The 16441-nt window shown below is 31.3% G+C and overlaps 1 protein-coding gene across 8 annotated transcripts in view; it reads right to left on the minus strand.

Annotated features, from left to right (window-relative positions):
* NOL4 (nucleolar protein 4) overlaps nucleotides 1-16441 on the minus strand; it is a 465402-nt gene that overhangs the window by 71022 nt on the left and 377939 nt on the right. For all 8 annotated transcript variants that reach the window (XM_074277643.1, XM_074277598.1, XM_074277604.1 and 5 more), the window contains one exon: nucleotides 13704-13817. In XM_074277643.1, coding sequence (XP_074133744.1) covers nucleotides 13704-13817 — 114 coding nt within the window. The remainder of the gene's footprint in view (nucleotides 1-13703; nucleotides 13818-16441) is intronic.

The raw sequence follows: 16441 nt of genomic DNA on the forward strand, positions 1-16441 counted from the left end.
ATAATCCCCCATTTAAATAACTATCCTTCAGATATTTGAAGAAAACCCCTATCAAGCCTCTTGTGCATTTTATATTCCTTAGCCTAAACTTTCCAAGTTTCAATGGGAAGGCCTTTTTTTTTTTTTTGCCTTGCTGGTTTCCCTTCTCTGAATAACCTAGTTTAACAATGTCCTTCTTATGAAAATAACTGGGACACTGATACATTGTTGGTGGAATTGTGAATATATCCAGCCATTCTGGAGAATGATTTGGAACTATGCCCAAAAAGTTATCAAACTCTCTGTACCCTTTGATCTAATTATGTTACTACTGGGATTATATTATAACCAAAGAGATCTTAAAGAAGGGAAAGGGACCTGTATGTGCAACAATGTTTGTGGCAGCCCTCTTTGTAGTGGCCAGAAACTGGAGTGGATACCCATCAATTGGAGAATGGCTGAATATTGTGGTATATGAATATTATGGAATATTATTGTTCTGTAAGAAAAGACCAACAGGATGATTTCAGAAAGTCCTGGAGAAACTTACATGAACTGATGCTGAGTGAAATGAGCAGGACCAGGAGATCATTATATACTTCAATAACAATACTATATGATGATCAATTCTGATGGATGTGGCCATCTTCAACAATGAGATGAACCAAATCAGCTCCAATAGAGCAGTAATGAATTGAACCAGCTACACCCAGTGAAAGAAATGAGTATGAACCACTACATAGAATTCCCAATCCCTCTATTTTTGTCTGCGTGCATTTTTGATTTCCTTCACAGGTTAATTGTACACTATTTCAAAGTCCGATTCTTTTTGTACAGCAAAATAACCGTATGGACATGTATACATATATTGTATTTAACATATACTTTAACATATGTAACATGTATTGGTCAACCTGCCATCTGGGGGAAGAGGTGGGGGGGAAAATGGGAAAAATTGTAACAAAAGGTTTTGCAATTGTCAATGCTGAAAAATTACCCATGCATATATCTTGTAAATAAAAAGATATAATAAAAAACCAAAAACAAAAAAACAAAAAAACTCCCCCAAAAACTAATGTCCTTTTTAAGTCATGGGGCCTAGAATTTCATTTGAGGTCTGATGGGAGCAGAGATAAGGTGAGGACTATCACCACCTTAATATAATCCTAGATGATATCTTGTTTTTTTTCACATTGCCATCTCCTATGGAGTTTATAGTCTTCTAACTCCCTAGGCCTTTTACAAAAAAAACCAAAAACAAAAATATAAATAAAAACAAAAAACACAGCAAAACAAAACAAAACCCAAAACAAACATATTGTCTTGCAATATGTCTCCTCTATCTTATACTTAATAAGTTAATTATTTTCATCTGAATAAAGTATTTTACATTAATCCCTTTTGAATTAAAAAATACTAGATTAATCTCATAAGCAAAACATAAACAAAATCAAAATCATTAGTTTTAAAAGATTATAGGATAGACATTTACAGAAAAGAGTAAATTGAAATAATTAGGAACTTCACCAAAATGACCATTTCCAAAATCTATAGAAATCATCAGCCCTTTTATATATTATCCATATTATAGTGTATATTCTGTACATTCTGTATATTGCCAAAACATGGCAAGAAGAGAGTTTTAAAATGTAATTACATTAACAATAATGATACAAGGTATAAAATATTTAGGAAGCTTTGAATTAAGAGATATAACTTACTGATTATAACCCTGTAAATGAATTTTTGTGGTTTTTTCCCCCCAGATAATTGATTTTTGAATGTAGTTTAGTCTCTGAACATTTTTACATGCTGATGACATAAGTGATATGGTGCTGATTATGAAATAACTTTTATCATGGTGATTGCTAGTCTTCTCTATCAAATCTTATCAAATAAAGCAAGACAGCTTGAGTAGTCTTATGTGTATTATTGTTAAGCTAGGTTACCATCAAATATGATCTTTTATAATAGGAAAATATTATTTTCCTATGACATTGGGAGATATCCCCTAACACATGAAGATAATGCTTACTGGCTACAAGATAATTCACAAATGGGTTAAGAAAAATGTTAACTTTTTCTTTTTTAAAAAATCATTACTCTAATATTATTTCAGAAGCACAATTAATTGAATATAGAAAAACTACTTCACTGCTTTTTTGCATCCAGTTATTTATATATATATATATATATATATATATATATGCCATTTGAGATTATCAAACTATTATAACTATTTCTACTTTTGAAACTATAATTTAAGTTAAAATTATTATAACATCTGACTTCATAATATATATGTGACTACTTAGCTCAGCTGCCTTAATATAAATGATAGTGTTATGTTAAGGTAACTAAAATGTTTTGAAGTGAGTAAATGAAAAAGAAAAGATAGTCTAAAAGGAACACAAATTATGTGAGAGAAATTATTAAGATGAATATATGGTATGAAAAATATGTAGAACTACTATTTCATGTACTTTATCGAAAAATAAATTGGTTTTAAATAAATAATACTACTAATAAAGCTATTGACACTTTAATTCATACTCTGAATGTTTTGTCTCCAACCTTTCTGCTTCAACTTGCAGTGTTTGGCTCATTATCAACATATAGCAAAGATCCCAAATAGCTGTGAAAATGACAATGTCTTTCCTATAAAAATGTGGTTGAAATTCCAGCTAAGTTAGATTTAGAGTGTACCCACACCCACTCCTTTAGAGTGGTGAATATAAGCTGGACCAAATGCCTACCTCAAAAAAAAAATCTTTTATATTATTCTGTATCTTGAGAAGTGACTACCAGGAAGACCTACTTTTTTTTTTTTTTTTTTTTTTTTTTTTTTTTACCATATTCTCCTTCATATATTATATCAAATTATGCTATTCATCTTTCATGGAATTTGCTCCAGTTCTCCACTATACTTAGCAATCACTTTATTTTCCTTTTCTCTATCTATCCTTGCCTACTAAAAACTTAATCATTTCTCAAGTTCCAGGCTTACTGCTGCCTCCTTTATAAAAACAATCCTGACCTCAATAGATAGAAACTGTCTCATTTCTCAGATTTCCCAAAGTAATTTGCCTATACCTCCCTGGTGCTTTTATTGAATTATATTTTTATTGGAATCGGAAGGAACCTGAGATATCCAAGCCAACCTATATATAGATAAGAATCCCATCTTCAATATCCCTACTTCCATTTATTGTTTCTTTCCACCATCAATTCACAGTAAATGCGGGAAATTTAACACTCTCTTCACATTTGGACAGTCCCAAATGTTAGCACTGAATTATATTGTCTTGTATTTTGTTTAACACCTATTCAAAATCTGATTCTACTTTCTTAGACCAAGATATCATGGATCATGTTGTCTTCATTCCTGTATTACCGGAATCTTTTAGAACAGTGACTTCCACATGGGAAAAGTCTAATAAACATCTGTTGACTTAGTCTAATTGAGATGTACATCCCTATTTTACCAGGAAAACTGCAAGCTAATGTGACAACAAACTGACTTGATAGAGCTGTAATCCAGACAAATAAGGGAACTCAACTTAGCAAAATTTTATGTTTGGTACTTCTATGCAACATCACTTATGAAGCAACTTTGACTTACTTATGAAAAAGTTATACTCATTTTCATATAATACCATATATTCTGTGTAAAATCCTGGGAATTTATAGTTGAAAAAGTTATATTCATTTTCTATTTAGTATCATATACTCTGTGTAAAAGCCTAGGAATTTATAGTTGAATTTTGATGATTAGAATTAAAGGATTGGGGGTATAGTTTAAAACAATGCACATATCAAAATCTCACTAACTTTAAAATGAATTATTAATAATTATTCCACAGAAGATTTGTTTTCCTTATTGCTTTTTATGTTTATATTAAAATTACTTTTCATTTCATGAGTAACTTAATCAGATGGCAATGAGAAGTGGACATTATATGATACATAGTAAAACAAGTTAAATCTAGCATTAAAAATGTGACCAACAAAAAGATTACAAACTAATAGTTTGAAACTCTTAAGCATCTTTATTTTAAAAAGTCACTCCAATTATGACAATATTTTTATTATGATGAGCAGTAGGGAATATATACATACAATTGTATGATTCACTAATCTAGACATCATTTTTGGAATGTGGTCTCTTCTCCCTATCAAAATATGAATGTATGCAACTATGAATGCAATTTACCCTATTTTTTGTTCTAAGATTTCACTTCTATCCCCATTATTATAGTGATATTTTTCACTTTATGGCAATAATGAAATTCAACATAACATAGATGCCACTCAGATACAAATAATACAAATAATACTTAGGGTTGCAGTAGAATTTCATTTCCTCAAAAGAAAGAAATATATCATTTTGCACTTCTATATTCTCAGCACCTAGCAAGGTACCTTGAACAGTACAGGCAGTTAATAAATGTTTTTGAATAAAATTTTAGAATTTAAATTCACAAATTTCAAAACTATGATAGTAGAAAAAATGTCTTAAGTGTCTTTAATTAGATCAGAGCACAACAAATTCACAATTCTACTTTTGTTTATAGTATTTGAGGGTAGTTGAAATAAAACGATTAACTTTTAGGGATTGAACTATTTAGATGTATATTTGTTAAGTTTAGCTTAACAAAAATTAAAGATTACATGGTATCTTTACTATTAGAAGACAAGCTCCTTGAGAGCAGGGACTGAGCATTTGCCTTTTTTTGTAACTGAGCACACTGTTTGACACATAGTAAACATTTAATAAATGTTGACTTACTGGAAAACAAAACTCCTTTGATTTACTAAGAATTTTAAATAAGAAAGCTGTAAGCAATTTGCCTTTTGAATAAAAGACACAAGAAATACAATTCATAAACTTACTTTCCCCCCTTTTCTCTGAGACATAAACCAATTTTTCTCCTTTAGAGATTAAACACACTCACAATATGTGTGTATTAAAAACACCTATGCCTATATTTCCCATATATTATATGTGACATATATAATTAATTTTTAAAGATCTTATATAGATTTGTGTCTTTCCTTTTCATATTTCTGATTTATGTACATGTTGTTGCAGAGAATAACAATACTATCTGAAATGCTTAGAATGTTATTTAACACAGGTAGCATTTTAAAGCTTAGATGAGGGACGTACTAAATGTTTAACCATTAGGTCTGGTAAAGGGGAAAAAGTACATGTGACACTTTTTTTTCAGTTTAATCTACATTATTAATATTTTCCCTATTCCTTTTTTTAAAAAGTCTAGAAAATCTAAAATAAAAATCAAATCAAGTCCTTATTTGTAGCATTTACCAGTTTTGAGGGTGTAAATGCCCACACTGAAGAATCAATCTTGCTAGCAGGTTTAAGCTATCTCCAGCACATTCCTAGATTAGACTATCATGAAAAGGCAAACAAATGATCCAGTAAAAAACTGTTAGGATTAGTTTGTGTTAGTCAAGATCTGAAACTATTCAGAATATACAGAGAATACAAGTTCCTAAATCTCTTTTGAATAGACATACTCTATTAGTCCAAATTAATACCAGGTCATGAATAGGCCAGATCCCTAAACTTCTTTGAAAGGAATACACACATTTAATATACAATGAGAAAAATAAGGGAGTGTGTATGAGTGTGCATACACACACACATACACATACACACACTCACAGACATATATTACATACAGGGGCAACTAAATTGCACAATGGATAAAGACATTCTTGGTCTCAAAAGCAAGACTATTTGAATTGGTATCCTGACTCAGAGAGTAACTGCATGATCTTGATTAAGTCACTTAATCATTGTCTACCTCAGTATTCTCATTTGTAAAATGGAAAGAATAATAGATACTAACTCCCAAGGAAATAATATCTGTAAAGTGTTATATAAATGCTAACTGCTACCACTGTTACTATTGCTATTGCTGCTGCTGTTATATTTCTTTAAAGTTTACAAAGTATTTTACTCATAGTTTTAAAAAGCTTCTTAGTGACACTGAAGAAAGAAGTGATTTGTCCAGAATCTCACAGCAAGTGTGTATATTTGGAAAGTGGGGAAGTGACCTAATGTGGGTTGCCTTGACAGTAAGAGTACTTCATCCCTCTGTTCATTATGCTACAATGTCTCCACAAGGTATTAAAAATATTATTACCTACATTTTAAAGATGAGGAAATTGAGACCCCAGGGGGGTTAAATGACTTGCTCATGATTATACAGCTGATACATTTCTGAGCCAGGATTTCAATCAGGGTCTTTCTTGACTCCAAGTTTAACATTTTTACCTTCCATTAGTTGCCTGCCAATAGGACACTAATAGAATTATGTATGCTATTGGTACATGTTGTGTCTGGTCAATCATGTTTCTCTTTATTGAAAAAGTGTACATTTTCACAAACTCAATTTTGGACATGCAATTAAGTAAATGCATTATGCAATACAATTGCAATTATGTAAAATGCAAATATAAATAAGTAAATAAGTAATATATGGGGATGCATTTAGATTTGAAAGTATACACTTTATCCAGTTTCTATGATTACTTTTTAATATCTAAATTGTAACTATCCATAAATAATGTATTTATTCTGGTCAAGTAATATGACTTCAGCCTGAATGAAATAGTAACATTCATCATAACTGAATAAAATATTAGAAAATAGCATTTTTTTCTATTTCTTAAGTGAATGTTTTCCAAAGCAAAATTTTCAGCCACTTCAAATTAACATTTTTAAATTGCTGGAGGAACATGAATGATAATACTATCCAGATCCATTTTTGGTCAATAAAAGGTTAAAATTGGTTATTTGAATTGTGAATGTTTTATTTAAACTTCTCCAATCTGGCAAGATCCCTTGACTGAAGCCTGAGGTTGATGAGACCCAGATTTTGGGTCCAGAACACATTTGGGTTAATTGTGTTCAAGTGAAGAAAAGAAGTATTTCATTGCAATATAATCTCTCTTAGTGTTCAAGAAAATCAACTTTAAGTGAACATTCTTTTAGCAAGGGAAAACAGCAACATCTTTGTATATGGGTAGCATATTGAAAAAAATAATTAAATTTGAAAACATATTTGTTAAGACCTACAGGGACTCTTTCTTGAAAATTCCCATATTACTCAGTCCAAACACAAAATTTCAATCAGTTTTACAGTAATACAGTACAGAAAAGACATTTAATTATGGCAACACAGAAGACGAAAATTAGTTCAATTCTGATGAAAAAAATTATGCTTCGGGGCTAAACAAAGAATAGAAATGACTTTTACTTTATTAATGGGGGGCAATAAATGGCATGCTCTTTGTGCAATGGTTTTAAAATGGTTGTATCTAAGTTCTGGTAAATTGTAAAAATAAATTTCACTGCCTGTTTTTCACAGCATTTGACTTGGAGGTAAGAGAACCTATTGTATCTGGTTTTGCTAGAATTACTTGAACCACAAGCCTTTGATCCCCTAGTGCCTTTCTACTAAAATTTCTCTCTTCCTTCCTACTAAAATTTCTTACTAAAATCTCTTTAGTACTTAAATAATATTCAATTAGGTTGTGAAATACAGAATCTATCCAGACTGTATTGCTGCATTAAGACAGAGAACATAGCATGAATATTTACTTTTAGTACCAACATACATACCAGAAGTTCAAATATCAACCTGAATATAATCTGATTTTTTTACACAAGGTTATTAAGCTCCAGAAATGCTGTCACATGTACTGTGAATTACTCATGCACAGACTCTCTCTATTGACTTTCAGAACTAAACCTATCAAAAGCTCACTTGCTAAATCTCTTACAATACACTCTGAAATAATGTTTCCCATAACACTTAACACCAACAGATAGGGTATATTTTTATAACTAGTAATAAGGTTCATAAATTTGCAGGCAACTCTATCTTGTCATAACAAAATGGTTACTTTTGTTTTACTTTTCAATGTCGGAATCCCCACACATTTAGAAATGATAAAGCAAATGTGTCTATAGTGTTTCATATTTTAATATTAAAAACAACATTGCCTTCACTTTGTTCTCTGCATCATGTTCCTATAAGCTAATAATTTAAAATTTTACAGAATAACAGAATCTCAGAGATGGCAAGTATCTTAAATAATATTTATTCTAGTCTTTATAAAATAAGAACTCTCTAGTTTATACCTCTAATAAGTTTACACACAATCTCTGCTGAAAAACCTGTAAGAGTCCATTCATCTTAGGGATAGCTTTGCTCATTACAAAATTTTACATATATTGAGATAAATTTTCTTCTTAGCAATTTCTATTCAGTGGTTCTTCTTGGACTTCTTAGAACTAATGAAAGCAATATCACAGAACTTCTAATTCTTGAAAATTGCTAGCTACTTTGTCTCCTGGTTATAATCTTATCTAGGAAGCCACATGATGCAATAGATAGACTGCTAGGTCTAGAATCTGAAAGACCTGAGTTAACATTCTGTCTCAGAAATTGAAGGCTACAGAAGTCATTTAACTGATGCTTGTCTCATTTTCATTTGTAAATTGTGCTTATTAATGATTTGATTCTGGGTAAGTCACTTATGCTTCATTGTCTGCATCTAAAAAAAAAGGAAAATAAAATCACCTCTTTCTCAAGGTTGTTGTAAGGATAGAATATACCTTATAGAGCTCTTTGCAAAACTTAAAATGCTAAATCCCAATATTTTAAAAATTCTTCAGAGTACCCTTCCTATTCCTTCAATTAATCCTCACATGGTGCAATTTCCAGTTACATGAGTTATATAATAAAATTAAGAATTAAAAATGGGTTAAAGTTGATTGTGGGGAAAGGGAAGAAGGTATATTAAGAGTAAGACCATGGATTTCAAGCAATAATTTTAAGTTATCCTTCTTAATTTTTTACTTACAGCATTTATTTTTGCTTTCAAATATTACAAATATTCAAATAAAAAGGAAAGATTAATTAAACCCTCTACATATGAAAGATGACATTAGAAAAGGTATATATGTACTATATATATACACACATGTTATAATAATGTACAGATGCATACACATAAGCATATATGTGTGTATATATGTGCACATACATACTGAGCTAAGCCATGTAATAAACAGTCCAATCATTTTTCTGAATTCAAATATGACTTCAGACACTTAGTAGCTACATGATCCCAGCAAGTCACTTAACCGTGTTTCCTTCAGTGTACACATCTGTAAAATGAACTGAAGGATAAAAATGGCAAACCTCTCCAGTATCTCTGCCAAAGAAATCTCTGCCCTCAAAATTGGGATAAGAAGAGTCAGACAGGCCTGAAATAAAAATGCAATAAAATGCACACACACACATACAAACACACACACACACACACACACACACACACACACACACACACACACTAGCTATCTGAATAAAAGCTTCAGTCACGACCAATGGTCCTTTTTCAAAAATAATGTTTTTGCCCATAAAAGTTTCATTATAACAATCTCCCTTATATTCAATAATGGTTCTTTTTACCTCTCATTTCTCCAAGTCAAGCCACCTTAATCCATTTCTTATCATTAAGTTCAGAGAACATGAGTAGAATTTCAGGGACAAATATGATATTTACTCTTTAAGCATTATAAAAACCCAACAGGTAAGAAATACATATTATTTCTTAGTATAACTTAGTGTAATTGTTTCCTAAATTCTGTAAGTTCTAGCTGCCTGATTATGTGCAGGTCTCAAAGATATATATTCATGTACAAATTTTCAATAATAATTATTATTTTTTGTTGTTTTAGCAATTATCCACTTGTCTAAAACCACTTATGTTGCCTCAGTTGGTCAGTGTTTGAACTTTTCCTCTGTTAACATTAGGTGACAAACTTTCTAACATAGAAGGATTTCAAAGTTCCCCTTAAAATCTTCCACTGAAATAAAACTACCTACTGGAGTAAAGCACATTTTTTTAGGAACCTTAATCTTTGCTTAACTGAAAGGGATTATGGTAGAGCTTTGGGTCACTGCTACAGCTCAGAATGCTATCACTAGGAGAGATCTCTACTTTCTTTTCATTATAATCCCTAATAGACCATAATTTTCCCGTTAAAATAATGGAGAAAAAATCAAAGAGGTATGCAAATTTCTCAAATTTTCAAATCTGGGCGAGAAAAATACTTCAGCAATTACCTGCACAGATCTTTTTATATATTTTGCCAATGAAAACATAAGGAAAAGCAATGAAATATTTGAGTTTCAATAAGCAACCATTTAATAATAATGGTGAGAGAATAAATTTAGATGAAGCTGCTTTGATTTGTGCAGACTTCAAACATGACATTATTCATATTTCTTCAAGGACAAAGTAGAAAATAAGAGTCAATTTTCCAAATCAAATCGAAAATTCTATGGGTATAAATAAAAATTAATAGATCCATCAAATATTAAAGCTGAAAACTTAGAAAAAAACCCAGTCCTTCTGGAAAAGAGTAATTTATAAAATATCTTAAGCTGTAATACTCTGGGGATTAATCAGATACTTTCCATAAGAGAAAAAAACTTATTTCTTAAAATTTTTACCATTTGTCTTTGCTACAATACTAGCTTCTAGCCTTTACCACAGGACTGTTTTATAAGTGAGTTTGTTTTAGAGTAAGGAACAGAGGAAGTTATTTAACATTTCAAATGTTAAATATCCAGATTGCAAAGCTCTTAAAACATTCAATTAACTAATTAATTTCACAATGTCTGTAAATAGCAACAAAGGCATCAAAACGAAATTTTCAGAGGCAAATTTGGAAGTCTTCAAGAAAAGAAAGTTGGACTGCCTCCTGTAAGTATTTATAGTATAGTAAATTTTATTTACATTTAGGTATAGGTTTGACTAGATGTAGGTTGAGTTACCTTTTAATTCTGACATTCTAAATTTGGTCAACTCTCATTTCTTTTGCATATGTAAGTCTTTCAAATAACTGAAGGAGAAAGGCATATATAATTGATACCTTCATTCCTTTCTTATTTTCTTAACTCTACCTTCTGGCTTCTGACCTAATCATTTACCTGAAACTGCTCTTTCTCCAGTTACCAATGATCACTTTGCAGCCAAATCTAATGGCCTTTTCTCAATCCTCACTAATCTTTTTATTTTATTTTTTATTTTCTTTAATTTGAGTAGAAGATTTTAGGTATACAGTACTAGATTTCATGATATTAGATTTAAGATCAAGAAGCTGCTGAGATCCAGTCTTATTATTTAATGTATCATCTAATCCAATGGAAAGAACAGTTTAGAGTCAGAAGAAATGAATTCTGACACTATTTATATTACCTCTGTGACCATGAGCAAGTCTATCAGTGACTCAGTCAATCAACATTTATTGAGTACATTATGCATGCCAAACCCTATACTGCAAGTCACTTACCCTTCTCAGCTTTCTCATCTGTTGGACACCACTGTTTTTAGTTGAAAAACAAATGAACAACAACAAAATCTCTCACAGAAACTGGCTTTGCTGGAACTTTGAACACAGACTATCTTCCTTCATTTCCAGTACTGTTTCTACTATATCATCCTTCTCCATTCATCTATTAATCAGCAACTTTGGGGTCAAGTCATTAAAGAATTTCCAAGTTTACCTGATATACACTTTACTAACTCATATTTCTCCCTTTTGCCCATGGGGACATTGTTGTAAATACTGCAAAATATCTCACTGAAATCTATGTTATTAAGAGTTTAAGTATCCCCCTTAAAACATTCTTTTGATTCTAAACATAGAACTAAGTTCTTTCTAAATTGCTATTTCAGGCACTGATGGAAGTTCACAAGCATTTTCTAATAGCTGGCTACTTCACATATTTGTCCTAATTCATTGCCTGGAAGATTTTCACTATTTAAAGCTTTTGCAATAAAGTCTCCATTAATGAAGAGTTTATATTTCAAGAAAGCATTATTGTTAGGTATTTGTTATCAGACATAACAATAGATCTTCAGACATTGGAACACCTTGACTATCCTTCAGGATGGGTGGTGTGTTTTATCAATTCACCAGCTGATTTTTTCCTAGCAGAAGAGACGCCTTCCATATTTCAAGTATGGCTCCCCTCTCAATAATACAGAGCTACATAATATAGCTGGGGAGAAGGAGGGATGTGTTGTTTCCCACTACTGAGCAATGCAATTATGTGACTGTGATTGGAGTCCTTGCACAATCATATTCTGACTTCTTGAGATCCTTACAGCTATGACAACACACAGTCTCCTCCTCCCTAAACTACCAGAAACCTTACACATTTAATGCTGAGCTGGTTTTGTTAAAAGAAATCTTGTTTCCAAGGAAATTAATTTAAATAATATAGCATGACAATATTTTAACTTATGGGACCTTTAGGTGGCATAATAAATAGAGTGCTGGGCCAAGAGTCAGGAAGACTCCTCTTTGTGAGTTCAAATGTAGCACTTATTTATTAGGTATATGACTCTGGGCAAGTCGCTAACCCTGCATGCCTCAGTTTTCTAATCTGTAAAATGAGCTAGAGAAGGGAATGGCCAACCACTCTGGTGTCTTTGCCAGGAAAACCCCAAATGAAGTCATAAAGAGGCATACTCAGCTGAAAGGACTGAACAACAACAACAAATAAAACTAAAAGCAAATGACAAAAATGAATAATTAGTCAAAGTATAAATTGTTATTTATCTACTCTTTTATTCCTGGGAGTAAGGCTATGTATGTATTTGTTCAGCTAAGGTCTTTGGCCTAGTTAGTACACACAATTGTGTCATGAATTACAGATTTTAACACATTTCCTATGGCAGGAATGAGAAATCCATTTTTCAATTAAGGTATATTTAGTCATGGGAGGTACAGTAGGGGAAACAAACAATTGGGGCCATATTATAAATCAGTTTAATTTGTTTCTTTTTGAGAGAGTAGAATCAAATGTTCTGCAGATATGCCTTTTAACTTAAGGACAGGGAACATTAAATTCTATTTGATATTTAAAATATGCTTTCATTCTAACTTATCACTAGTTAAGAGGAAATGGGAAGGAGGAAGATATAGAAAAATGAATATAAAAAGAGACACAGATAAAAGGAAACAGCAAGAAAACCAGTGTAATAAACATAGATATTCATACACAAATACTAGATACACAAATGGAGATAGTTACAAACTCACAGAGATTATAAAAGTACAACTATATAAACCCACAGAAATAAAGCAACACATGTAGGACATGTATATGAAGAAATGGTCCTTTATGAACTAATATCCCATTTTCTACTTTTTTTTTTTTACTTTAATGCCAGTAAACCTTTTATAGCTTCTGTTGTATTTTTACAACTATAGGCATAAATGAGTAATACTAATTTTTGGTATTTATCTCTTACTGCAGATAAAATGAAACCAAAAGCCTAAAGTTCTTCCATCCCTACATTATCAATTAACATCAGGACAAATATATACACTTTGGCTTAAGCAATAAAACATGGATATCATAGCAAAAAGATATAGAAAAATTGTTTATTGTTCCCCCTTTACCGTTGACAACAGCTATTTGAACTTTATCTGTATCTATCAGCTTATTTAAGATAGAAAAGTTTCCTGTTTTTTCCACAAAATTTCATTATGAGTTGTTTCCCTACTAAACATATTCTAAATGATTCATTCTTCTGTATTACACAAAAACTTTCTCTAATATATTATAATTAGGAATAAGGTGAATCCCCAAACACCTAGGTACCTGCTGTCTGTCCAGACGCATCCTCTTTGCAGCATTTCTGCTCTCACTCTCACAAGCTGAAGCCAAGATACTCTCTGCAACTGCTGAAGTAAGGTGAGAAGGAATAGGTCGCGACTAAAAAAAAAGAGAGACAGAAAATAAAGAAGAAATAAACATTAATAATAGGCTCATTAACAAACCCAATGATTTCCTTAGAGGGACTCACAGAAGAGTCACATGTGCAGGAGGATCCATTCATTGTAACTTAATTTATTTGAACAGAAGGAGGAAATGGAAATTGTAAAGATGAAAAATGAAAACTAGTTAGAGGTTAAAGCTGCAGTGCATATAGAGATCCATCATTTCCCCCACAGCACCACTGTCCGGAGTATTGAGTTTGGCTCATTAGGCTGCATTTTCTGTAGACAGTGTCACACTTGAAGCATCACAGCAGCAACCTTGCTATCTGAATATTTCTAACAAAACTAGAAATTCATTTTAATTCCTTTTTAGCAGATGATAGTGTTTTTTAAACTTATAAAAACACAAGTGATGGGACTCAAATATCACTGAAAACATAACAGATTGCCAGACCAACTCAGAACATTCTTGATATGAAATTTTAATGAATATTTACAATCTTTGTTGCAGCATGATTGATGTGATTGAAATTAATGTGATTTAAAAATGAACCTATCCCTACTAATAGATATACTAATAGATGGCCATCCTACTGCAATATGGATATACTTCCAGGGCTCAAACATGTGGTATTTTTAAAAATATGAATTCACATTATGAAATTTAATAATATTTGTATGTGTGAAATCTAATTTCCTTATGACCCACAGAGAAATCATCAGGTGAACTGCCACCTAAATGGCTATAAATACAATGCAACGCTTCATATCAAGTTGTGAAGACCACAGACAGATTATTTTCAGTCTTTTCTCAATGATTATACACAAAATCTTCCTGAAAGATGAAGAGCTAAATAACTAAACCAATTTTGTTATTTAAGAAGCACAAAGATAGAAACAAAATGATATGAATAATAAGTTGGATCTGAATACAATTCTAAAATACAAGCAAAATTGTGCTTAAGGAAATCAATGCACTTGACATGTTTTACAGTTTCTTTTCATTAAGTTTTGGTCAACAATGTGTTTGTAAGTTATTAAAAACTTGAACTGATAGGAAATAGCTTCCTTCTACCTCAGCCCCATGAAGCTCTAGCATTTTCTCTACTGGCATTCAGTTCTCTAACTTTCTCTATAAGAAATGTTAGATCTCATTGTAAGATTTATATAATCATTCCAGTTTCTACAAAAATTATGTTAGGCCAATAGTTTTCTAATAGATAGTTATAGTTATTTCCTATACTCAGACAGAAATCAATGCTCTGACTTTGTGTGAATTATAAAGCAATGCATATGTATTAGTCAGCAGATTTGCTCCCTGCTTTTGTGGAGATGGTAATCTTCCTTGATAAAAGTAAATAAGTAAATAAAAAAAAAAGCTGATACTGTACCATAATAATGTCTACCCATCTACTAACCTTGTAAGATCTCTCAAGTGTTGATCATATATAGAGTTGGCAATAGAGAAATACAACTAGCATTACTGAGTATAGGTAGTATTTTTTTTTTTAAGAAATAGGTTACAGAACAGGGAAGAAAAAATAATATAGAAGAGGGAAAACTAAAATGCTAGTGGACAAGCAGAGAGATAGTCTATTGAAACTATATTGTTCAAGTCAAGTCACTACACATTTATTAAGTGCCTATTATCACCATGCATTGAGGAGAAACAAACTGGGCTATAAAACATTCCAGAAGTATCTGATCAATTTTAAAATGCATACAACTCTATTGAAATGTTTTAATTTCATTCTTCTTTCTTAACCAGAAAAGTAACAAATTATAGGTTTTCTTAAAATATGGCCTTACTTCTATCCTAAATCCAATTCAACAAACTCTTATTAAGCATCTTCTAAATGAGAGGCACTCTGCTAGATCCTAGACACACAAAGACAAAATGAAAAACAGTTCCTTCCATTAAGGAGTTTACATTCTACTGAGAAGAGACAACATACCAACAGTTAAGCATAACTATAAGTTTGCCAACCAGAGGGATCAGAAATGGCTTCCTGATCCCTATGTCTTTGTTTACACTGTTTTGGGAATGGGAGTGGTGACAGTTTTGTTTGTTTTTTAGAGAAACATATATTAAAAGAAAATTAATATTATACTAATCCTTTTAGAATGGGATTCTTGACCTTAGGTGTTTGAGCATGTTTTAAAACAAAACAAAACAAAACAAACTTTTATAACTATATTTCATTATAGTTATCTCTTCTTTGTTATCCCATATATTTCATTTTGTACATTTAAAACATTACTCTAGGAAGGGACTCATAAGGTTCATTAGAGTGCCACAGGGCTTTATAACAGAAAAGAAGAATAAGAATATTTGGTTTAGAAATATAAATTGATAGATCCCCCTTTTTTTTAAATTTTTTTTAGATCCCCCTTTTAATTCCAGAGATTCAAAGTGTCTCTTTTTCAAATCTCTCTAAATTTCTCATATTCTCTAAAACCATTCATTCACAGAAAGGAAAATTTCTCTCAGTTCCTCTAATTGCTTTCCCTCCTGTCTCTCTATCAGGACTTTATTAAAAGATGAGATGGTTAACTGGTAGACAGAGATTAATTGACAGAAATAAAAGCTCCTTAAGGGAAATTATATATAAACTAGAG

The sequence above is a fragment of the Sminthopsis crassicaudata genome, chromosome 1 (genome assembly GCF_048593235.1).
Source record: "Sminthopsis crassicaudata isolate SCR6 chromosome 1, ASM4859323v1, whole genome shotgun sequence".
NCBI lineage: Eukaryota > Metazoa > Chordata > Mammalia > Dasyuromorphia > Dasyuridae > Sminthopsis > Sminthopsis crassicaudata.